The sequence below is a fragment of the Elephas maximus genome, chromosome 9, assembly GCF_024166365.1.
Source record: "Elephas maximus indicus isolate mEleMax1 chromosome 9, mEleMax1 primary haplotype, whole genome shotgun sequence".
NCBI classification, from domain to species: domain Eukaryota; kingdom Metazoa; phylum Chordata; class Mammalia; order Proboscidea; family Elephantidae; genus Elephas; species Elephas maximus.
In genome coordinates this window covers 49931090-49956491 of record NC_064827.1, presented here as the reverse complement: position 1 = coordinate 49956491, position 25402 = coordinate 49931090, and the positions used below count along the sequence as shown (strand labels likewise).

Sequence of the window (25402 nt, the reverse complement as noted above, 5' to 3'; positions counted from 1 at the left end):
CAGTCCTAAATAGAATGAAGAAAAGGACTGTGCTTTTCTTTACCCTTCCTTTTTGTGTAAGTCAAGAGAACTTTAAGATAAATCGAATACCTGTTTGTTTGGCTTTGTTTTTTGAAGGGAAGCCTTGCTGTCTGGCCTTCTGATATGGCCAGATGTCAGAATTGACCTTAAAGAAGCTGACAAACCCTTTGGCCAGTTTTCATTAGAACAACTTATCAGTTTAGCCAAAATAAAAATTGTGGTCTTTATGGATGCTCAGCATTCAGATTAACAGTATTAGGTAGCCCCACTCAAGAGAGGAGGAAAAAAATGCTGTTTTGAAGGAGCTTCTGGTATATTGCCTCAGGTCTCGTCAAATTCAGACTGCTTTGATTCTGTTGGTAATATGGTGATGAAGATCCCTTAAGATTCCTTCATATCATTACATAGAACCTTGAACATCATATTTGACTATAATTTTAAGTCACCTGAGTTTGTAGACACAATCATTACTAATAGAGAAAAGCAATGAAAAAAAGAAAAAGGAAGCCATCTCAAAAACATTGTAATAACGTTGGAGCAAAAGAAACTGTAGACTCAATAATAGAATGCCAACCCCCCCCCCCATTTCTTAAGATTATCAAAATCTAGTAATAGCCTAGTACCAGGTTTGGTTTGTTTTTTTTTTTTTTTTTTGGTGATTAGATTGAAAATATTTTACTAAAAGGTCTTTTAGTAAAATGAATCGGAAAAGTTCTTGACCCTGAATAAAAGCAGCTGGAGCCCTTTTTACCTGAGGGATTCTACTGTAAGTGTCTGTCTCAGTTCAACAGGGTGTAAAGGGGTATAAGAACCATGAGTGGATCATACTCAGCAACGTTACTAAAGTTATAATCTTGTAGCGCTTTGCTGTAAATGTAAATTGATTAAAAGTAAACAAAATAGAAAATTCAGCTCCTCAGCCTGAATAGCCACGTTTCAGTCACTCAGTGGCCTCACGTGCCTAGTGGCTACTCTATTGAACAGTACAGATTATGAAACATTTCCATCGTCACAGAAAGTGTCATTGAATGGTGCTGGTGTAGCTTCACACTTGCTGTCTGTCTCAGAAACTGAGACAAAAGTGAGATAAAGAATGAGGAAGTTTCTTTAAATAGTGATTCAAAGCTTGTGAGAAATATATCCTGCATGAGCAAGGGACAACAATAATCTGGAAAATGTCAGTAGTTCTCAATGAGCACAGTTTTGGCTAATTGGTTGCCTGATAGCAAATCAGGGATTTGGGAGGGCAAATTAGGGAGGCACCAGAGGATACCAGTTAAAATTAGAAGCTAAGAGTTTGAGTGTTTCTATTGATTGTTCTACTAGTTTACAGTGTCACTTAGGACAAGTCACTTTCCTTCTTGAGGCCGTACTTTTCCCAACTGAAAATTGAATGGACTCTGCTGCTTCTGGCTTTGATGGAATGTGACTGTGGCTTGGGGATTGAAGGGCTGCGCTTTGTCTCTGTGATAAAATACCTTTTGAGGGCTACATCTTTAGAAATGATATTCAAGGAAATTTTTAAAAATAGGAAGGTACTGTACATTTGAGCTAGTAAAATTACCTGTGAAAAGATAGCCTATTTGATATGCTGTGTTTACCCTAGGTTCTTAGAAGGATACCATGCCAGAGCTTAATCTTCTGGTTTGATAAATCTGTAAGTTATTGTGTATCTTTCTGCTTACTTGAAAATGACCCAGAGTTATATGTGCTCATGAGAACAGACTAATATTTAATGCATGCTAAAAATCAGTTTTCTAAGAAATTTGATCCAGCTCCAAAATGTGAGGTATAATTTAGTGACGGAGTATAAAAAAAATATGCAAATAAAATGTCAAATGAGTTAAAATTTCTTGACCCTTTGGATAAGATATTCTCACATTTTGTTGTATTTGAGGTTTCAGAAAATGTAGAAGGAAATAGCAATTTTTAAAACTGAACACCACAGCGTTGAAGTCTGTCTCCTGGCTTAAGGAATAACTTCAGTGTAAGATTAAGTGTTGTCATTTAGAGTTACTATGAGAGAAGAAATTTGGACATTCTTAGTAACTTTGGCTTTTATTACTACCATCCTGGCTCAAGTACGGTAAAGTCCAGCCATCTGACAAGCTCACGCTTCTGTAATGACTTCATATTCTTAAAAGAACTAAGAATAAGGAAGGTTTTTTGTTTGTTTGCTTATTGTTTTTATTTTGTTGTTTAAAGTCAGAGTAGTTTCTTAGAAAACAACTACTCAAATTGACTCATTTCTTAAGCTTTCTAGATAGCAGTGATTTTTACTATAAGATTGAATGCTAATTCTCGTCTATGATTTGCTTGAAATTAACAAAAGGATCACAGTGTTGCAAAAACTTAGTTCCTTGTTAGTTTAACCTTTGAATTAACAGTTTCAGAGACCCTAATTTTGAATTAGAAATATAAAGACTCCACTACATTTTAGAGCATGTGTTACTTTTTGTTTCAGAAATCATCTAGTTTATTACAAAACCAAAAAACCACACCCGTTGCCCTTAGAGTTGGCTCTGACTCTAGCAACCCTATAAGTAGAACTGCCCCATGGGGTTTCTGAGGAGCAGCTGGTAAATTTTGGTTAGCAGCCGAGCTCTTAACCAGTGTGTCACTAGGGCACAGTGAATTTGATAAGTGTTACGGAAAAAAAGAAAACATAGAGCTAGGGTAAGGAGGATCAGGGATATGGAGGGGAGTTGTCGTTTTTAAGTCTTCTTGAAAAGATAAGCTTAGAAATAGGTGAGGGAGTTAGTCATTTAGATTTCTTGGGGGATGAGCCTTCCAGCAGAGGCATGTGCCAGTGCACAGTCCTTAATGTGAAAGTGCCCCCAGCGTATTCAAGGAATGGCAAGGGCAGTGTGTTTGGCCTACAGTGAAAGAGGAGCAGAGCCTTAGAAGATGAAGTTGAATAGCTAAAACACATTTTCACAAACTGTACTTTTCCTTACTATGTATATTGTTTGCTAATGTTTTCTTTTTTTTTCCTGTGTTTTATTTAAAAAAAAATGCTGATCTGACCAATGAGTCGGAATTGACTTGACAGTAATGGGTTTGGTTTTGGTTTTGGATTGATCTGACCAATAGCGTAGAACCTCCTAACTGGGATGCTGGCTGGCAGCATGTAATATTGATATCTTCAAGCCCGGGCCCTGTTGCCTCTGCTGGGAGCAGCCTTAGCCATTTAACCCAGTGTGCCCCAGTATGCTAAATTAAACATATAATTTTCTGTGTGTGACATGATGGGTCACAACCTGCAGTGTGAAAAACACTGTTGTAATAGCTTAAAATGTTGAAAAATTTCCTGACATGTATTTTGATTCCTAAAAGCAGTGGTACAGGAAAGAATAATGAAAAAAGTACGTATACCAACCACTGAAAACATTTTAGAGTATATCCTTCCAATCTTTTTCTGTGCATATTGTTGCAAACTTGAATGGACTTGTGACAATAATGAGTGTATTTTGGGCTCTGGTTTAACCCTGGTGTAGAGTGGTAGACTACTGTTTATGCTGGAATACAGAAGGAATAAGATGCCCACACGTGTACATCTCCATATACTCATAACTTGGAGTTGATTCCTAGCTTGACCACATAGCTTTCAAAAAGTTATTTAATCTTTTTGAGCTTCCATTTTCTCACCTATCAAATGGGGATAATGACCTCTCCTACACAGTTCGGGGAAGATAAAATGAGACCGTTAGTGTATCCATGGCACTTTGTGTACACTTGAACTTTTCTGGTTTCTGCCACATAGTACGTACTCAACAAATGTTTGTGTTTGGACAATTGAATCAGCAAATGAATGATTCAATACATATCCTTTTATTGAAACTCAAATTGTCCATCCAGTGGTGTTAAAAGCATGTGCGTTGTAGTAATGGGCTGGCATGGCTATTTTCCAGCCCCTGTGGTCTCCCTGATCTGAATACTTGTACTGTCATTATTACACTAACAAAAGTGGTATAAAAATGTGATCATCAAGTGAATAAGTTATCTGCTTAGTTCTGGTTTATAATTGTACTTATTATTATGCTTAAATTGTTTGCATAATGATGAGAATAGTCCCTGGAGGCAGCTGTGTTTTGTTGTCTAGGTCACTGGTTTTAAAATTAGAAGAGACCTGGGTTTGAACCCTGTTCCATAACTAGCCACTTAGCTTATTTAAGTCTTATTCATTTAACAAATATTTGCATTTTTACTGTATGCCAGATACTGCAAAGTTTCAGTTTCCTTATTTATAAAATAGACGTGATCATAATTGCTATTTCAGCATCAGAGTTGCTATGAGTAAAGAGAGAATATATGTGTGTGTAACTGTAAATATAAGCAAATGTTATGTTGAAATATTTTGCATACTTAAAACATACATTTTTAGTTGGATTCTTTCCCCAGAATGCTAGGTATGTAATATACATCCCTTTCAGGGAGAATTGTTGTATTATGGAAACCATTCCAGGGTCTGGATTTCCAGGTTAACTAACTATCTTACTTCGGGTTCTCTAGAGAAACAGAACCAGTTAGAAATTAGAGAGAGAGAGATTTGCCAAAATGTTTACAGTCTGGAGGCAGGCCACACCCTAAGAAAACTCTCTTTTCAACTGGTCAATTGAATATTACATTAGATTACATTATGTAGGGTGGATCCATCACATTAGATTACATTGTAGAACAGCAACTAGTCTACTATTTGGCCAAACCACTGGGAACCATAGCCTAGCCAAACTGACACATAAAATTAATTATCACACCAATTAGAAAGTGACTTTGAAACTAGAAAGATCAGGGTTCATTCCCGGCTCTATATCTTTGTAGCTGTGTGATATTACACAAATTTCCTTATTTTTCTGAACCTTAATTTTGTCTTAAAAGTAGAAATAATTATTTTGCAAGGTTATAAGCTTAAGATGTAATGTATATGAAAAGCTTATCATCATGTCAGCATGTAGTAGATACTTTTGAAAGGTAGTGAATAGGAAAGGAAAGTGGTCAAACCCAGGTATTTTTACTTCGTGTGACATCATCATTGTGAAATGGAAAAAGTACCTTAGAGGAGGATAGGGCTTGTGCTGCCAACCCATCTGTGCTTGTACTACCTTTTTGACACTCTGAAATGAGTAAATGGGTGAAGATTTTTATTTCAAAAAAGTCCTCCTCTCAATATTAGTGGTTTTTTTTAAAGTACTTATCATCTTGTCTCTTTTTCCTTTGGTTTCTTAAAGTACTTATCAATGTGTCTTTTTCCCCTTGTAAGTTATGACATAGTCTTAGCAAAATAGTGACAAGTGTAATTATGACTGATAGAAATAAAAATCTAACTTGATATGCATTTCTGCTTTTAATACAAAAGCAAATAAATTCCTGTAAGTGTACAAATGAATGTGGGGAAACATGCTTTATGTTCTGCTGTTTGGAAGGTGTCATTTGCTCCACGTACCAAACAAAACCAAACCCAGTGCCGTCAAGTCGATTCCGACTCATGGAGACCCTATAGGAAGACATTATTCCTGTTACTTTGAACCCTCAAAAATATTCAAAAAATACATCTTTGACCTGTGTTTGAGTAGATATTTGGAAAATGATGATGACTCTTTAAAAATACACAATCCTTCTCCAGTTAAATTTAGTAAGGGAAGTATTACTGCAAATATCCGGTCACTGAAAATTCCCCCCCCACCACCAAAAAAAGAAAAATCCTATCAGTGTGGGAGATTTCAAATTGCTGGCTATACAATTTCATTTGTTCCCTTAAACCTAATGTACATCCACCGTAGTTATCCCTTAAATATTGCTTCCAGTGGATATAAATTTATTTAAATATAAGCATGCATAATGTCTACTACTTTTAGTAAGTTTGGGCCTTTAAGCTAAATCTATTTATAGATTTGATGAAAACTGGGGATATAGCAGTCTTTGAATGTAGATGCTATAATGAAGGTATTCAGTGAGAACCTGTTGGCAGATGATAGTTTATGATGGTGGGCATTTCCACCTGGATCTAGAAAAGCTCATCATGTGGTCTTGTTTTTCTAGTATCATTAATACTTATACACATACCTCCTATTGGGAAGATGGGAAGTTGGTTAGAAGAGGGAGTTAAATTGTGCTTTCTAGTCAACAACGCTGTTATAAAGACCTCCTTGGTATACACTTGTTATTATCTTGAACAGAAGAGTGGTTTAAGGTATATAATACGATGAACGCTCAAGAAATAGCTTTTAATTCCGAGAAATATTCAGTTTCCTCTTATTTGTAAAATAATCAGGTTTTCAGTCTCTTCTTCATTTGAACTGTAGTCAAGAGAAACCACCTGGGTGTCACTGAAAAAGTTAGTTGTACATAAGGGCATTGTGTTTGACGACTTAGTGAAAGTCTTTCTTAGTTTAGTTGTTTGGGGGATACTCATCTATACTGCTGTATCTTAGCTTCCTTGGATCATCTTTAGCTGTTGATTCTAGTGAAAAATGGATTGTGATATTTGATGAAATTAACAGAGATACTTTACTTTCTGTATTCCCATATGAGATGATTTTCCAACAGTCTATCACTTACTTTGGAATATTTCTTTTGAGTACTAAGTTAATAAAAATTCCTAAGTGTTGTAAAGAGTACTTTTTTTCTTATGTATGTGTGTATTAAAATATATGTGTAAATTTATAGGTAATGTTTCCAACTCCCAAAGGTAAAAAAAGATCAGATTTAGAAAGATACTGATAATAAAAGGCAGTAATAATGAAAACTAAAAAAAAGAAATATTCAATTACAGGACCCCTTAGAAAGTCGACTACCTGTATAATAGTTTCTGATTTAAGAAAGGAGCAAGAATGTCTCTGGAACACATTTTCTTCAAAGAGAAATACAAGACTAGTATAGTTATCAAAGTTTATTAACCCATTGTTAGGAACTGGAGTAGTTCACATCAGTAAGTTATTTTCGGTAATTAAAGCCAACATTGGAACAAGCCAAACACGTACAAGTGTGTGTAATCACTTTTTACTGGAAGTTATCCAGAAGTATACAGAAGCGTTTCTGCTTATGCTTAAGTTCTGAAATGCTGTTCGTTAATGCCTTTGTCCATAATTACAGACTAACACGTCGTACAAGGGATGGTGAATTTCATCTGTTGGTGGCAGGCAGAGTCTGTGTGATTTTGTTTGGTTTGCGTCTGTGAAAACTGAAGCTTGTAGATTGAAAGTTAGTAAATAGAGGAGCTGCTGTATACTACATGTCTGTCAAACATTTAACTTTTTGTGATGCCTAGGGTTTCTCTAGGTAGCAGTAGCCTTCTAACTGTGAATTATACTACATTTTGGTAAGTCTCCCAATCTTAACCTTGTAGCATTTCATACTCTTAACTACCCATTCGTGCTTGAAATGCTGTTCCCCGGGGTTCTCGTGTACTGCAATAGTTCATTTGTGTTCTCTGCCACTCATTCTCTGACTTTCTTGTTCTTTTGGCCTCTCTCTCACTTTTTGGAAAAGGGAAAACGGCGTACATTTAAGGGGCAGAAGACAGTAAGGAGATAAAGCAATATTTTTGGAACTGCAAATTGTGACCCATTAGTGGAATATGAAATCAGTTCAACAGGGCTACAACCAGCATTAAAAAAATTTAGAAATAGAAATACCACAGTGCATTGAATGTAGTAAAGATAAGTATTTTGAGGAACTTTTATTTTTGTGTATGTACTGGATCACAGTTTAAAGAGTATTTCCTGCTGTGGGACATGGTAAAAAAAACAAGTTTGAAAGCCCCTGCTCTAAGGTGATAATACACATTTGGTTTGCATTTTTCTAATGGCTGATGACCTCAAGCATTTCCTCGTGCTGCTTGAATGTCTTCTTTGATGAAGGGTCTGTTCATATCCTTTGCCCATTTTTTAATTGGATTATTTGTCTTTTTGTTGTAGAGGTGTTAGATTCTCCTATAGATTTTAGAGATTAGATCTTTGTCAGATTTGGCATAGCCAAAATTTTTTTTTCTGGTCTGTAGGTTCTCTTTTTACCCTTTTGGTGAAGTCTTTTGATGAGCATGTTTAGTTTTTAGAAGATCCCAGTTATCTAGCCTATCTTCTGGTGTTTGTGTGTTGTTAGTTGTGGGCTCTATGCTATTTATGCCATGTATTAGGGCCCCTAGCATTGACCTTATTTTTTCTTCTTATAATCTTTATAGTTTTTGGTTTTGTATTTAGGTCTTTGATCCATTTTGAGCTAGTTTTTGTGTATGGTGTGAGGTATGGGTCCTGTTTCATTTTTTAACAGATGGACACCCAGTTTTGCCAGCACTATTTGTTAAAAAGACTGTCTTTTCCTCATTTAATGGACTTTGAGCCTTTGTCAAAGACCAGGTGACTGTAGGTGGATGGATTTACATCTGGGTTCCCAATTCTGTTCCATTGGTCGATGTGCCTGTCATTGTTCCAGTACCAGGCTGTTGCGAATACTGAAGCTGTATAGTAGGTTCTGAGGTCAGGTAGCACAAGTCTTTCTACTTGATTCTTTTTCTTCAGTAATGCTTGACTCACCTGGGGTCTCTTTCCTTTCCATATAAAGTTGATGAATAGTTTTTCCATCTCATTAAAGAATACTTTTGGTATTTGGATTGAGATTGCATTGCATTTGTAGATTGCTTTGTGCTAATACACATTGGGATGTTAAGTTCTTATGGGGAAAGTTTATATAGTCTCACCTTATGTAACCATATTTAGAATGTCGCTTTATTTCTGTTGCTGTGTATTTTTCCAAGATGTGAGAATGTTATTTATTTATTTATTTGGTGAGGCAGTTTTAGTCTAGTAATGAATTTTAATTTTATTCAGTAGAAGTATTGAAGCTCAGAACATTAGAGTCAAAAGTAGCCTTAGACTGTTAGTTCAGCCCACTTAGTTATGAACTTCCTGAGGTCAGGAATCAGAGAAGTGCGTGTCTAAGATTATACAGTGAGTGGTAGAGCTGCTACCAAAACTTGGGTTTCCCGGCTCCCGGCTCAGAGGCTGCATAAACTCATCAGGAAGTTAAGTTGTGGTTTAGCCATAACCTCAACTAATTATCTGTAAGAATTAGAAATGCAGTTAAAGTTTTTAATGAGAATTTATATTCGGAAATAAGCAATGACTCTTTTTTTTTTTTTTTGCCCTGAGCATATGTTACTTTTTAAATTGTCTTAGCTCTTGCCAATTCGTATAATTTAAGCATGTATTCCCTTTAAAACTATATACGGAAAGCTTTGGTTTTGGTGGTGGTGGTGTTTGTTAGGTGCCATGCAGTTGATCCCCACTCATAGCGACCCTAGTTGCAACAGAACGAAATAGTGCCTCACCCTGTGTCATCCTCACAGTCGTCGTTATGCTTGAGCCCACTGTTACAGCTACTGTGTCAGTCCATCTTGTTGAGGGTCTTCCTCTTTTTCACTGATCCTCTACCAAGCATGATGTCCTTTTCCAGGGGCTAGTCCCTCCTGATAACATGTCCAAAGTACATGAGATGAAGTCTCGCCATCCTAGCTTCTAAGGAGCATTCTGGCTGTACTTCTTCCAAGACAAATTTGTTCATTCTTCTGGCAGTCCATGGTATATTCAATATTCTTTGCTAACACCATAATTCAAAGGCATCAATTTTTCTTCTGTCTTCCTTATTATCCAGTTTTCGCATGCCTATGAGGTGATTGAAAACACTGTGGCTTAGATCAGGTACACCTTAGTCCTCAAGGTGACATCTTTGCTTTTTAACACTTTAAAGAGGTGTCTTGCAGTAGATTTGCTGAATACAACACATTGATTTCTCAACAGCTGTTTCCATGGGCATCGATTGTTCATCCAAGTAAAATGAAATCCTTGACAACTTTTACATTTTCTCTGTTTACCATAATGTTGCTTATTGGTCATGTTGTGAGGATTTTTGTTTTCTTTATGTTGAGGTGTTTTTTGTTGGTTTTGGTGCATGGGGCTTATTAAATCAGCAGCTTCTTGGCGGAAATGCTACTGTAACCAGGTCTAAAGCACCGCTTTTGTCAACAGCTGTATTGAAGCCCAGACAGGATATTCAGTAGGCAGTTTGAAGGTAACTAACTAAAAACTTTTTTTTTTTTTTTTTTTAGTTTGAAGGTATCAGTATAAAATTCAAGTATTTGGAAATCGGGACTTCTATACTCCATTTTTAAATTAGTACATTATAAAAGTCAGAAGGATTTGAGGTTAAGGTTAAGGTTGATGCTTAGGATGACTCAGGGACCCAGAAGATAGCCCCTCTTGCCTCTACTTTAAGGTTTACGGACTGCTTCAAAACTAAAGAAGCGGAGAGTTAGAGAACTGCTTTTTTTTAAGTTCTGCTTTGTCGTTGAATAACTGCTGGTCTTCTCTTTCTGTCTCTGAAATTGTCTTGAGATTTAAAGCAGACAAAAAAAAATTATTTACTTCTTTCTTTACCTCTCTCTTGTGAAACTAAGAAAAGGGGAACAGAAGTAGGCAAGGAAGATAGATTCATAAATTCAGGTTTCATTTTAACAGCCAAGATCATTCCCTGAATGTCTACTAAATCATATAACTTAAGATCTCCAACCCCTGTATTTACCAGCTACTGCTGTTATCAGGTATATTAGTCTAGGAGACCATTCAGTTTTCTTGTATGAATTCAGCTCAGGTTTCCAGGTAGCTGATATCAAGTGTTTGGTACAGGCTCTGTCCTACAGTCTTAGAGGGGCAGGGGTGATTGGTGTATATACCAGTAATCTGATTGCGGCAGGGCGTCACACTCTGAACAAGGCAGGGGGCTGAGAACCGACCCCCAAGTATCTCTGAGGAAAACGCTTCTCTGTGCCCGAGAGCGTGCTGGTGGATGGGTTCTGCATCGGGACCATGGGTGCCCAAAGTTTTTGGTTGTAAGAACTGGGAGGTACCAGTTATCTTTGGTCCCCTGTCGCGGGTGGCTGCGTGACCTGAGTGGAGCTACCAGTCCTTAGGTCCCTGATGTGGGGAGGTGAGGACCTTGTTTAATAGGCAAAGCAATGTCAAACGTCAAACACCCACCTCTCCACCGCACAGCTGAAATGGTTGGAGTTTGCCAACAAGGGCCTATTCTCCTGAAACAGGCCCACGCAGGTCCATGCAAAAGGGAAAGGTGCTCAAGGTCCATGGACAGTTTATGCCTGGACAGGAGCCACTTCTGTCCTGAACTCCCTGGGTTAATGGAGCTAGCAAATAATCTTTTCCCCCCCAGTTGGAAATTTTTTCCTTCCCCAAGGCTAGGAGGATGGCTCCAGGTGCCCACCAGGGTCTATCTCAGGCCTAGGGATTCAGCTGCTGAAGCTGGGTTGGGAGTTGGGGGGCGGGGGGTAAAATATACGCAAGTACTTAGCTTTTGCCGAGAGCACCCTTCTGCTCAGGTTCCGGAGGTGTGAGTGGGCTGTGCGGCTGGCTGCTTCTCCCTGAGGAAACTGCGGCCGAAGGCTAGGACCAGCCCGCCGCCACCACCGGTGCCACTGCTCCCGAAATGGTGCCTGAGGGCTCCCCGCGATTCAGGTCCGGTAACTCCTCTCCGCTTCTGAACAGCCTCTTCCTCCCCGTGCCCCTTAGTTCATTGTCTAAGCTTGCCTTTGATGCTCAGGGCTCCCAGCTTGTCACAAATATACTCGTTTCACTTGTTTTTTCGAGTCTTTGTTGTAAATAAGGCTCGACGGAAGTGCCTGCCTATTCCGCCACCTTGGCTCCGCCCCAGCTACTGCTGTTGGTGTATGCATTTCTTCATTGGGCAGAATATAAGGAAAACATTCCTAAAGGAATGTCTATTTCACTACTAAACGTGTGGCCCTGTTTTTTGATGAGTCAGGAAAGCCTTTAATTAAAAACCTTTCCTTCAGTGAAAATGTTGGTTTCTTATTTTCCAAATTCACTTAGTTCACAAAGGGCTTACAGGCTTTATAGTATCTCAATCTTAAGTAGCATACTATGTTCTAGGTTAAAAAAATTTTATTACCAAATCCAAGAATGATTCCATTATTATATAGACTGAAGTGTTAACCCACTGTTTACTTTAAAAATATGTATCTTCTAATTGTACTGTTACTTCTAACCAAGCCAATTCTAAATGCCAATCACATTTGGGTATGAGAGGCCGTATACTCATTGGTGTTTCGTTTATCCACGGTAGTATATTGGCTGTCTTTCCTTCTCTGTCCCAGTTTTCTTCTCTTCTGGTGCTTCCTTCATCCTCCAAATAAACTGCTTGCAGTCGACTCCTTGTCTCAGATCTGTTTCTGGGGGAAACCAGAACTAAAGTAGGCAGTAATTTTTCATATAAAATTTTACGTATTCTGGTATAGCTGCTTGCTTCCCCGTGGTGTCATTTTACAAGTTTCTTTACATTCAGTGTTTTCTATACAGTGTTGCTGTGTGCCATCCAGTTGATTCTGACTCATAACAACCCTATATGACAGACTAGACTGCCCCAAAAGTTTCCTAGGTTGTGATCTTTACAGAAGCAGATTGTCAGATCTTTCCTCCTGTGGAGCCGCTGGTGGGTTCGGACCTCTGACCTATCAGTTAACAGCTGAGCACTTAACCATTGCATCACCAGGGCACCTTTTTCTGTCACTAGCTCTCAGGTTTTGTTTTGTTTTTGTGAAGAATACTTCAGAAGTGGTGGTTTGTATTTCCTGTTCCATCCCATGAAAAGTAATAATATCTGGCTGTCCCAGTTTTAGTGATGCTAGGATTATTTAATAATAGTGTCAAAATAGTTGTTCCACAAAATGCGTCCCCCAAAAAAAATGAATATTGGAGAGGCTGTGGGGAGATTGCAGCTCTTGTGTACTCCTGGTGGGAATACAAAATGGTACTACCATTTTGGAAAACGATATGGCGCTTCCTTAAAGAGCTAGAAATAGAAATACCGTATGATCCAGCAATCCTACTCCAGGGAATATATTCTAGAGAAGTAAGCGCTGTCACATGAGTAGACATATGCACAGGCATGTTCATTGCAGCATTGTTCACGATAACAAAAAGATGGAAACAACTTAGGTGCCCATCAACAAATGAATGAATAAACAAATTATGGGACATACACACAATGGAATACTGTGCAACAGTAAAGAACAATGATGAGCCTGCGAAGCATCTTACAACATGGGTGAATCTGGAGGGCATTATGCTAAGTGAAATAAGTCAGTCACAAAAGGACAAATATTGTATGAGACCACTACCATAAAAACTCATGATAAGGTTTGCACACAAAAAGAAACAATCTTTGATGGTTATGAGGGGGAGGAAGAGTGGGGAGGGAAAAACAGTAGCCAATAGATAAGTGGTAACTTTGGTAGAGGGTAAGACAGTACACAATACTGGGAAAGCCAGTGCAACTTGTCCAAGGCAATGTCATGGAAGCCCCATAGATGTATACAAACTCTCTGAGACTGAGTTGCTGGGCTGAGGGCCGTGGGGATCATGGTCTTGGGGAATATCTAGCTAAACTGGCATAATATAGTTTATAAAGAAAAAGTTCCACATTCTACTTTGGTGAGTAGTATCTGGGGTCTTAAAAGCTTGTGAGCAGCTGTCTGAGACACTCCACTGGTCCCTTCTTGTCTGGAGCAAGGGAGAATGAAGAAAACCTAAGACACAAGGGAAAGATTAATCCAAAGGACTAATGAGCCACAGCTACCACAGCCTCCACCAGACTGAGTCCAGCACAACTACACTGGTACCAAGCTACCACCACTGACTGCTCTGACAGGGATCGCAATAGACGGTCCTGGACAGAGCGGGAGAAAAGTGCAGAAGAAAATTCTAACTCACAAAAAAAGACCAGACTTACTGGCCTGACAGAGACTGGAGAAACCCCAAGAGTATGGCCCCCAGACACCCTTTTAGCTCGGTAATGAAGTTACTCCTGAGGTTCACCCTTCAGCCAAAGGCCTGTAAAACAAAACGAGACTAAATGGGCATACCAGCCCAGGGGCAAGGATGAGATGGCCAGAGGGGACAGAAAAGCTGTTAATGGGGAACCCAGGGTGGAGAAGGGGAGAGTGTTGACATGTCATGGGGTTGGCAACCAATGTCAGAAAACAATATGTGTATTAATTGTTTAATTGTTTAAACTTGTTTGCTCTGTAAACCTTCATCTAAAGTGTAAAAAAAAAAAAAAAGGTTCCACGTTAAAATTAACTCAGAACTTCTTGAAATTTTGGGCAAAAGGAAGTGCCGACATACTATGGAATTCTCATTGTTTAATGCCTAGCCGTTATCATCTTTTGAGAATAGATAATGACTATGTAAGAATTATGGATGACCATTAAGTTAAAAGGTCCCTGGGTGGTGCAGATGTTTTGCACTTGACTACTAACCTAAAAGTTTTTAGTCTGAACCTGCCAAACTGTGCCACAAAAGAAAGGCCTGGCAGTATGCTTCTGTAAAGTTTACAGCCAAGAAAATCCTATGGAGCAGTTCTACTCTGTAACACATGGGGTCGCCATGAGTTGTAATCGACCTAATGGCAATGGGTTTGGTTTTTTTTTTTTTTTCCCTTAAGTTAAAATACTTGAGAGAAAAATCTGTATGTGTGTGTGGAAAATGTTTAAGTGGAATTAGGTTTGATGATCTTGCTAGATGTAATGTAGACCGCATATATATTACATTTATGTTGTGTTATGCACAGCTCTTTCCCTAGTGCCTGGAACAGTGTTTGGTATGTAATAGACCATAGTGAAATAATGAATGAGTGACCTAAGAAAAAAATATGTAGTAATATGTATGTAGACTCTCTTAAAACATTACTTTCTTTCATCAGGCATCCTGGGCAGGAATGACAGTGTGGCACAAAGTAGTCATAATTTTCTCTTGGCAAAGAATTTGCAAGTATTTGTTGTGGACTGTTACTTGCAAGGCTTTCTGCTGGGTTCTAATCAAAAACAATGGTGAATGGAACATTGTCTCAACCTTCCCAGGCCCAAGATGTGTACAGAAAAAGAAGAAAACAGTTATCATCTTGACTGTTCCAATTTCTGTACTTTGTAAGTATTACCACTGCTAGATGGATCTTGGCTGAAAGCAGAGAATACCAGAAAGAGATTTACCGGTGTTTAATTGACTATGCAAAGGTATTCGACTATGTGAATCATAACAAATTATGGATAACATTGGAAAGAATGGGAATTTCAGAACACTTAATTGTGCTCCTGTGGTACCTGTACATAGGCCAAGACCCAGCTATTTGAACAGAACAAGGGGATACTACATGGTTTAAAGTCACGAAAGGTGTGCTTTCACCATACTTAATCAGTCTGTACGCTGAGCAAATAATCTGAGAAGCTGGACTATATGGAAAAGAACCGGGCATCAGGATTGGAGGAAGACTCATTAACAATGTGCCATATGCAGATGACACAAACTTGCTTGCTGAAAGTGAAGAGGACTTGAAGCACTTACTAATGAAGATCAAAGACCACAGCCTTCAGTATGGATTACACCTCAACATAAAGAAAACAAAAATCCTCACAGCTGAACCAATAAGCAACATCATGATAAATGGAGAAAAGATTGAAGTTGTCAAGAATTTCGTTTTACTTGGATCCACAATCATCGCCCATGGGAACAGGAGCCAAGAAATTAAACAGTGTATTGTGTTGAGCAAATCTGCTGCAAAAGACCTTTCAAGTGTTAAAAAGCAAAAATGTTACTTTGAGGACTCAGGTGAGCTTGACCCAAGCCATGGTATTTTCAGTCACCTCATATGCCTGCGAAAGCTGCACAATGAATAAGGAAGACCAAAGAAGAATTGATGCCTTTGAATTGTGGTGTTGGCGAAGAATACTGAATGTGCCATGGACTGCCAGAAAAATGAACAAAGCTGTCTTGGAAGAAGTACAGCCAGAATGCTCCTTAAAACAGAGCTGGCAAGACTTTGTCTCAAGTATTTTGGACATGTTATCAGGAGGAACCAGTCCCTGGAGAGGAACATCATGCTTGGTAAAGTGAGGGTCAGCGGAAAAGAGGAAGACCCTCAACAAAATGGATTGGCACAGTGGCTGCCACAGTGGGCTCAAGCATAACAACAATTGTGAGAATGGCACAGGACCAGGCAGTGTTTCTTTCTGTTGTACATAGGGTCACTATGAGCCAGAACTTAACAACAATAACCATTGCTAGAAGCTTGGATTTTAGAGGAGTAATACATTGGGATTTTAAAAGAACTACTCCTTCCACACGTTGAGGAGCACTCCCCAACTCTTAAAGCTTTTTATAACAAGAGCATCCTCTGAAGGTCAGGAAAGATATAGGTCCTTAGTATTTATTTTGGAGTCCCTGTGTTATGCAAGTGGTTAATGTACTCGGCTGCTAACCAAAAGGCTGGAGATTCAGGTCTACCCAGAGGCATCTCAGAAGAAAGGCCTGGGGATGTACTTCCGAAAAGTCAGCCATTGAAAACCTGTGGAGCACAGTGCTACTCTGAGACACACGTGCGGTTGCCAGGAGTCAGAGCTGACTCGACAGCAACTGGTGGTAGTGTTTAGTTTAAGGGGATATTTTTGCAATTCTAGTACCTTGTATATTCAGGTAAATTATTTCATCCCATTTTTAGATACAGTGACTATGTATCAGTTTCTTATAAGAATAAAGCACAAAAAATCTATTTTTAATGGAACCTATGTACAATCAAATAATATGTAAGAAAAAGTATAAATGGCAGTGATTTTTGTTTTCATTTTGTCCATGGTTTTTTTACTGACAGAATTTGAGATTAGGGATTGTATGGTATATATTTGAAATTTTTTTTTTTTTTGGTATAGAATATTTTCCAAACGTGTTTGCACCGTATTTTGTGTTATTTAATGAAAAATGCTTGCAACTGGTCTAATCTTACTGTATAAAAGCAAATTGTTTCTAATGTGTGCAACATGAGTTGCGCTGATATTATAGAACGGTTGTACCACTGAGCAATTGAAGGGTTAAAGTAGCTTCCCAGTGTTATTCTACACTTACTCTCATTTTTCCCCTGTCTTTGAACTTTCTAGTTCATTACTATGCTTCTGGGAATACTAACAGTGAGATGCTCCTTGATTGATGCCCAACTTCAAGGCTGTTACAGTGCCTGTCAGCGTTAGCTTCTTTTCTCCTGGGACCTCTTCACATCTCCTGGCTTCCTGCAGCCAACTGCAAACCTTTGCATTTCCTGTTGACTGCCAGCTTAATGCAAAAACTGAGGCTGCGAGTGGACTGACATTGCAGTCAGAGAAGTGGCCTCCAGGGAGAAGCAGCCTGGGTCCCATGGCATTGGGGCTTCAGGTGGTGGCCTGATTTGTCAATCTGGATTAGAAATGGAAGAGAGTTGTTGCCTGATACATTGCTTATTTCTTGCTAGAGACATAGTTTGTAAAGGGCTTTGAAAATCTCTCAACAGAAAGGTAGGTAAATGAAAGATTTAGCGAGAATACCCTAAGCTATAACTGCAGAATGCCTACAGATGTAATGCCAGTTGAGAAGTAATGCCGCAGGCAAGGAGAGATCCTCCATTGAAGTTTCCATTTTGTGCAGATAATTTTCATACAAAACTATCCATTCAGGCTATGTTTTAGTCAGAGGCAGTATACTTTTGAAAATTAATTTTTATGTGTATTTCTAATAAAATGAAAGATTCTACATTTTTCTAAAATCCCATCAATTTACTTGTCAATACTGAATTCTCATAAATGAGCCTTATGGGTTGCGATTTGAGGACCAAAAACATTGTGTGGAGTTTAAAATGTAAATTCATATGCTTCTAGAGTAAAAAGCTTTGTTCTTTAAAGCAATACTTCTTAAACTTTAATGTGCATAGGAATCACCTGGGGATCTTATTAAAATGTCTGGGGTGGGGCCTGAGATTCTGCATTTCTCACAGCTTCCAGATGATGCTGCTGGCTCAGAGACCGTACTTTGAAGACTTAAGGTATTGGATTTAAACAAACAAACAACGTCAGTGGAAATACTTTTTGTTCTCTAAACTTATTTACCCTAAGACACTTCAATAAAACACTTAAAGCAAAACCTAGGAACTACTTCTGTAAATATAAATCTTGCTTACAGAAATAATATTTGATAACCTCTTCTGCCTAATTTTTTTTTAGCTTCTGGCTCTGAAAGTCCCAAATCATTTCTTTTCGTTACTGAATTAACAAACTTAAATAACACCATACGAGTAGTGCTGGATTTTTATCCACTAATGTAACAGAGCTATCCTCAAATAAAGGTAGTCTGTGTGCTGAAGTGTTTGGAAATCATGTCAAAGAACAGCTAGGGGAATGAGAAGAAAGTATTATCAGGGACTCGTGACAGCTCTTAGGCAAAGATATAGAGGGGTTTGTGCAGTGGTGGGAAGATTACTTGTAAGATTGCTTCTAAGTCTGAATCTTTTTGTTATCATCTAGTGTTGTACTTTTCAGTATAACAGTTAAAAACAAATTTAATATAGGCTTTATTCCTATTTGATAACCTTATTTTCCTGAAACACATTAAAAATGTTTTCTGGCTATTCCCATTTCTATACCTTCTATCCCTGCTTCTCACCTCAAGCACCCACCCTCTAAATTCTTAGTTATGTGTTATGTTAATGCATAACCTATCCATTCATCGATCTTATTCACTCAATAGATGTTTGAGTGCTTATTGTGTATATATAAGGCACTGTGGTAGGTGGTCTATGAGATACACAACTGAATAAGGTACAGTCTCTACTGTCAAGGTACTTATGATCTACTCGAGGAGGTAAGAGATCAGCAGAAGTAACCAGTGTGAGGAATAATGTGTTAATACGCTCTACGGAAAATGCCCTGGGAGTTTAGAGGAGAAATGAATCACTATAGTCTGGGACCACCAGGAAAGGGAGCTTTTGAATTGGGTCCTGAAAACTAGATGGGCTTTCCTAGCAGAGGAAACTGACTGAGCAAAGTATTGATACAGGAAAAAAATAAAACATGTTTTAGGAATTGCTAGTACTATAAAGCCCTTTATTCTTGGGTTTATAACTTATAGGATTTGGACCGTCTATGAGTGACCCTTAAAGAGCCATGTAGTAATTTTCATCAGTTACTTATTGTATTCCCTTGCTGAGAGCCTAGTGTCTCAGTCAATGAGTGTGGGTAGTGATTGGCTCATTGTTCATATCTTAGTCTACCTTTATTGTTCTCTATTCACTCGTTTTGTTTTTAATTTTTGCCTTATGTTATTTGGGAGGAAACGTATGCTTATTAATGACTTAGGATTTGTGAAGAGCATGGTGCAAATTCTCTCAGTTACCAAGGGTCTGCTATAGATATAGTGACGGTATAACTTGTTGTCCAAACTGGGATCCTTTGAAGAGTAAGAGGGGGCGGTACTATTAACAGTATTCCAGGGTGACAGGCATAAACTGTGATTGCCTCAAGCAAACTGGAGTATATGGCCAATTAGAATGTATGATTAACTATAGTGCGTGTTAGTTGGAGTTTAGGCTGGATGGGGAGCAGTAGGCTATAATTCAAGAAAGGCAAGCTGGGCTATTTTTGAAGCATTCTAAATGCCAGGCTAATGAGTTAAACTATTGGCCTTGAAAAAAACCCTCAAAGACTTTGTGGCAGAGGAGGAATTCATGTACGCAGAGCTGCATTCAGAAACATTAGTCTGGCCTCTGTGAGCTGGTTAGATTGAAGGGAATACCATGGTAGTTTCCATTATGGATATATTCAGGTGTAGCCACTGGTCATATTATACTAGGAAGATTTATTTTAAAAAATTAACAGAGAAGCTTTTATACGTACATTTTCAGCATGTGTTGTTATTGATGTTAGCTCATACTTCTGAAAAAAGATTTGGCTGGAATAGTGCCTTGTTCAATAATTATTCTTTTAAAAGATAAATAACACTAGGGCTTCGCAGTGAGTGCCAGAGTGTATTTTGTGTGTGTCATAAACAGTTAAGCGCACAACCACTAGCTGAAAAGTTGGCAGTTCAAACCCACTCAGAGGGGCCTGGGAGACATCCCTGGTGATTTGCTTCTGAAAGGTCACTGTCTTGAAAACCCTATGGAGCGATTTTACCCTAAACACGTGGGATCTCCACGAGCTGGATTCGACTCAACGACAGCATTACAGCATATACGTTAATATTTTATATGGGTTAATATTTCAGGAATTAAAATATTAACAAATTAAATATATGTTAATATTTTAGCAGTTAAAATTTGACCTAACGTTGAGCCCTTAATAAAAGGGATTTCCAAAATTACTTAATTTTATAATTTTTGCAGTAAAATATATATAACAAAATATTTGCCATTTTAACCATTTTTAAGTGTGTAATTCAGTGAAAGTAGTTACACTCACCAAACTGTGCAGCCATCACCACTATTTCCAAAAGTTTTTCATCACCCCAAACAAAAACTCAGTACCCCTAAAGCAGTAACTTTCTATTTCCCCCATCCCCCAGCCCCTGGTAACTGCTAATAAACTTTTGTCTCTATGCATTTGCCTATTCTAGAAATTTCATGTAAATAGGTTCATACCGTATTTGTTCTTTAATGTCAGTTTTATTTAGCTTAATGTTTTCAAATTTCATCTGTGCTGTAGCTTGTATCAGAACTTCATTTCTCTTTATAGCTGAATAATATTCCTTTGTATGTATACACCACATTTTGTTTATTCATTCCTCTGTTGATGGACACTTGGGTTGTTCTTATCTTTTGGCTATTGTGAATAATGCTGTAGTGAACACTGGTATGAGAGTATCTGTTTTCAAGTCTTTTGGACATATACCTAGGAGTGGAACTGCTGGCTCATATGGTAATTCTGTTTAACTTTTTGAAGAATTGCCAAACTCTTTTCTTCCAAAATTTATTTAAAAAAATTTGTTGCTGCTGCTGGTTGCCGTCTAGTTGATTCCAATTCACGGTGACCCCTTGTGTGCAGAGTAGAACTGCTCCATAGGGTTTTCAAGGCTGTGACTGTTCAGAAGCAAATTGCCAGGCCTGTCTTCCAAGGTGCCTCTGGGCAGGTTTGAACCTTCCTTTCAGCTAGTAGTCCAATGCTTAACCATTTGAGCCACCTTGGAACTCCTATTTTTCAAATATTTTATCATGTTATCAACTTTTGGTTGTATCTTGTTTTAACTTGATGGCTAATCTAAAGAGATAATTTCTTGTTAACTCCTGTTCCTCTAGCCTATTTTTCATTTTTCCATTCCCTCTCATAGAGTAGGTCAGACTATTAAGAAAAAAAGGTAATTTTCTACCTGAAAAACTAGGCAAAGCTTCATGGAAGAGGGAATTCCAAGGTTAATCCTTGAAGGACTGATTATGTAGTAATGGAGAAAAGAGTACTTCAGGTAGAGGAAACCATGTATGCAAGGAGGAGCAGAAAAATCATGGGATGTATTTTAGGAAAAGCAGCTGGTTGCTAGGTGGCTTCTAAAACACACTGGAAATATAGATAGTGCACTGGGATCCCTAGCCAGTTGGGCAGTCCTGGAGAGTAAGCTAGCCTTTTACTTTATTTTTAAATGAATTTGGGTGCAATACGTACCACTTCACGGGTGTACATTTTACATAAAATCATATCACTGGACATATCTCAGACTGAAATGTTTATTAATTGGTACAATAAAGGCATGTTGAAGGAATTAATCAATGAATTTTGGAACATGATTGGAGATACCTATCTCCTCAGCTTTCCTGCCAAGAAAATGAGCCAATGAACTGAAGAGAACAACCAATTTATAATATATTTCATAAGTTTAGTATGTATATTTACATATACTGTCTTACTGTTCCATCATTAGAGAGTATATTCTTCATGACTGATTAAAATTTTCTGTTTAAGTTTTTGTCTTTTTCTTTCTCTTTCAAATGAATTAAAATTTTTTCCTTCAAGCCTAAATTTAAAATAATTAATGATCTCCCCCCCCCCCATTCCTTGTTTAGAGCTATTTCTGTTTATTTTATTTAAGCACTATAGCATTTGACACATAAAGATGTTTCCCCAGGAGAATCTTTGTTTCTGCCCAGGGCTGACATGAAAAGAAACAATTTGTCAGACTAGTTTAGCTTGCTAGCAATTCAAATAAACAACCTGTCTTTGTCTTCATACTGCTTATTAATACAACTGTTAATGACAATAGTAAAATCCCTCCTTTATAGCCTGCATCGTGGAGAGATTATTGGGTCAGAGATAGTTTTCTTGCTTCAGGCCCTCTTAGGAAACACACCTGTTACCTGAATACCAGTCTTATCAATTGTAAATTCATCGGCACAGTGTCTCACAAGGAATATTTAATACAGTCATATCAATCATTGACTCATTTTTGTTGTTACTTAACATCTAAATTTTTTTTCATGTAAATATTTCTAAGTCAGAAGCAATTAAACTTAGAATATATGCTCTGAAGCATATATTTTGATAGGTGGTATCTAACTCTTTAAAAATGGACTCCTTGGATTATACAACTGAAGACCACCATCATCTCTAGTCTAGCGTTTATCACATCTCTCTTCCTCCTTACAACTGCCACTAGTTTGAGAGCTCCTTAAGGCAGAGCACACCATGCCTTAAATGTTTGTGTTCTCAGTACCTACTGAACCAAAAAAACCAACCCCGTTGCCGTTGAGTGGATTATCATAGTGACCCCGTAGGATAGAGTAGAGCTGCCCCATAGTGTTTCAAAGGCTGTAAATCTTTGTGGAAGCAGATTGCCACATCTTTCTCCCGTGGAGTGACTGGGAATTCGAATCGCTGACTTTTTGGTTAGCAGCTGAGTGCTCAACCACTGCTCCACCAGGGCTCTTCTCAGTATCTAGTAGATGCTCCTTAATGACTGTGGAGTTATTTAATGATTTGACTTTGATAATGACTGACTTCATCTTTTTATATCATATTTTTTTATGTCTTCTTCTTGAGTTTTTCTTCAACACACAATCTACTCCAAAATCTTATTGTACCATTGTAATTGGATTCTGCCATTATCTACAGCCGATTATGTGCTTACAAGGGAAGGATCTGTTATTGAAATATTTGACAGGTCTGATCTTTTCAGTTAAATTCTGAGTTGCTGAAAATAGTGAGATTATTATATCAGCCGAATATCCAGAGATTTTCAACTAATTAGCTTTTACCAGTTGCCGTTGAGGCAGTTCTGACTCATCGTGACTCCGTTTGTGGCAGAGTAGAACTGTGCTCCTGGCTGATTTTTTGGAAGTAGATTCCCAGGCCTTTCTTCCTAGGTGCCTCTGGGAGGACTGGAACCTCCAACCTTTTGGTTAGCAGCTGAGCATGTTAATCATTTGAACCACCCAGGGACTCCTAGCTTACTTTAAAAAAAAAAAAAAAAATTAGGAGGGTGTAATATATTGGTCGCTGGCAGAAATGGTAGTCAGCTGTTGGCTACACCATTATGGTAACTTGAAAGTAAGACTTAGTGTTCTTCTTAGACTTTTTCTAAGAAAAGGATAAATTTATTGAAATATTTCAAATAAAAAAAATTTTATTTATGTGCCAGCATCAGTGCATCTCTTTATACTATTCAGAAATTGAATTGTTGGTGAATTATAAAACTTTTGAGTTGTAACTGTTCTAAGTATTAAAGTGTCCATGAAATGAGTGGGTAAAACAATAGTCTTCAGTACCTTGATCAGGTCCTGGCATTAGTTGATGCTCAATAAATAGCAGTGATTCAGTGAATGAATTTTCACATATGAACTCTGATTTGAACAAAAAATTCTCCAGGCAGCAAACACAAAATGTACTAAAGATGGAACCTAAAAATAAAATACACTATATATACTTTTTAAAATAACAGCTAGTTTACTTCAAAATTATATCTCTTCTTTGGGTTGCAGATGACAGGCTAAGATTTTCTTTGATAAACTTGATCTTCAGCTTTCAGACACATTAAAGTAGAAGCAAAAATATTGTTATTCTTTTTTTTAATACCTTCTCACTTAACACATTGTCATCACCAGGAAGTAAAACTGAGAGAAGAAGGACTTTTGCTTCACAGTTTGCAAAACACTGTCTTAAATTCTTCCCCCTATTCATTATTTTTTTCTGTCTTAGAAACATGATAGGATAGAATCAGCAAGCTTAACTCTGGTTTTATGTTAAATATATTTAAAACCAGTAATCTGGTATTTCTGTTTTTTGAGCTTTAGAGATAAACTTGTCGAAAGTATTAATTTAAAAGGGTGAGTAAAATTTCAGTTTTCTCGTGCCTGGCCACAACCAATGACTGCCCTGACAGGGAACACAACAGAGAACCCCTGAGGGAGCAGGAGAGCTGTAGGATCCAGACCTCAAATTCTCATAAAAGACCAGACTTAATGGCCTGACTGAGACTAGAAGGACCCCGGAGGTCATGGTCCCCAGACCTTCTGTTAGCCCAAGACAGGAACCATTCCCAAAGCCAACTCCTCAGGCAGGGACTGGACTGGACTATAAGACAGAAAATGATACAGGTGAGGAGTGAGCTCCTTGGCTCAAGTAGACACAGACTATTCGGGCAGCTCCTATCTGGAGGGGAGATGAGAGGGCAGAGAGGGACAGAAGCTGGTTGAATGGACACGGAAATAGAGGGTGAAGAGGAGTGTGCTGTCTCATTAGGGGGAGAGTAACTAGGAGTATATAGCAAAAAAAAAAATAAATTTTTGTATGAGAGACTGACTTGATTTGTAAACTTTCATTTAAAGCACAATAAAAATTAAAAAAATTTTCAGTTTTTAGAAATGATCTCTTAAATATTTGGAAGTTTAGCAAGTCTCATTTGAAGTATAAGTGGAGCCAACTTTATTCATAGCTTTTTCTTTTTTTAGACATTCTGCTTTATTTTCCATTTGTGGAAACATTTATTAATTCACATTTTTGAAATTTTCAGGTAATGTGGTTTTTTTCTCCTGTAACAACTGAAATAACAAGTCTTGATACAGAGAATATAGATGAAATTTTAAGTAAGTACCTCAATATTTTTTAAAGTACATTTTTTAAAAGTACACTGTATTGTGTTTACACAAACACAGTAAAATCTCAATTACCTAGAATAGTTGAAAAATTGGCATTCTGATTAATTTCATATCTGACTGAATGAACAAAATACTTTTGGTTTTCACCTTTAGTAATAGTTCTTGAAATGTATACGTTTAGTGTGTAAATAAGTAAATTTATAAACACTTGGTCTTGTTTCCTTTGTCTTGTTGGAGATACCACTCTTAATAACTCATAAACTATTTTGCTAAAGCCTGGTTAGAGGCCGACAGTTCCCACTGTGCAGTACTGGTTTTTACTGACCTTGGGACAGAGCCTAGACATTTTTTTGTCTTTTTTTATTCTAACTGAATCACCTACTCTAATCTCATTATTATCATTTGGCCGGGTAAAGTCAATAAATGT

General features: G+C 37.8%; 1 protein-coding gene across 2 annotated transcripts in view; it reads left to right on the top strand.

Moving 5' to 3' along the window:
- ERP44 (endoplasmic reticulum protein 44) overlaps window positions 1-25402 on the top strand; it is a 96991-nt gene that overhangs the window by 9821 nt on the left and 61768 nt on the right. The window contains exon 2 of one of the 2 annotated variants that reach the window (XM_049896057.1): window positions 24891-24963. The exons of the other annotated variant lie outside the window; for it this stretch is intronic. Coding sequence (XP_049752014.1) covers window positions 24891-24963 — 73 coding nt within the window. The remainder of the gene's footprint in view (window positions 1-24890; window positions 24964-25402) is intronic. 2 annotated transcript variants of the gene reach the window in all.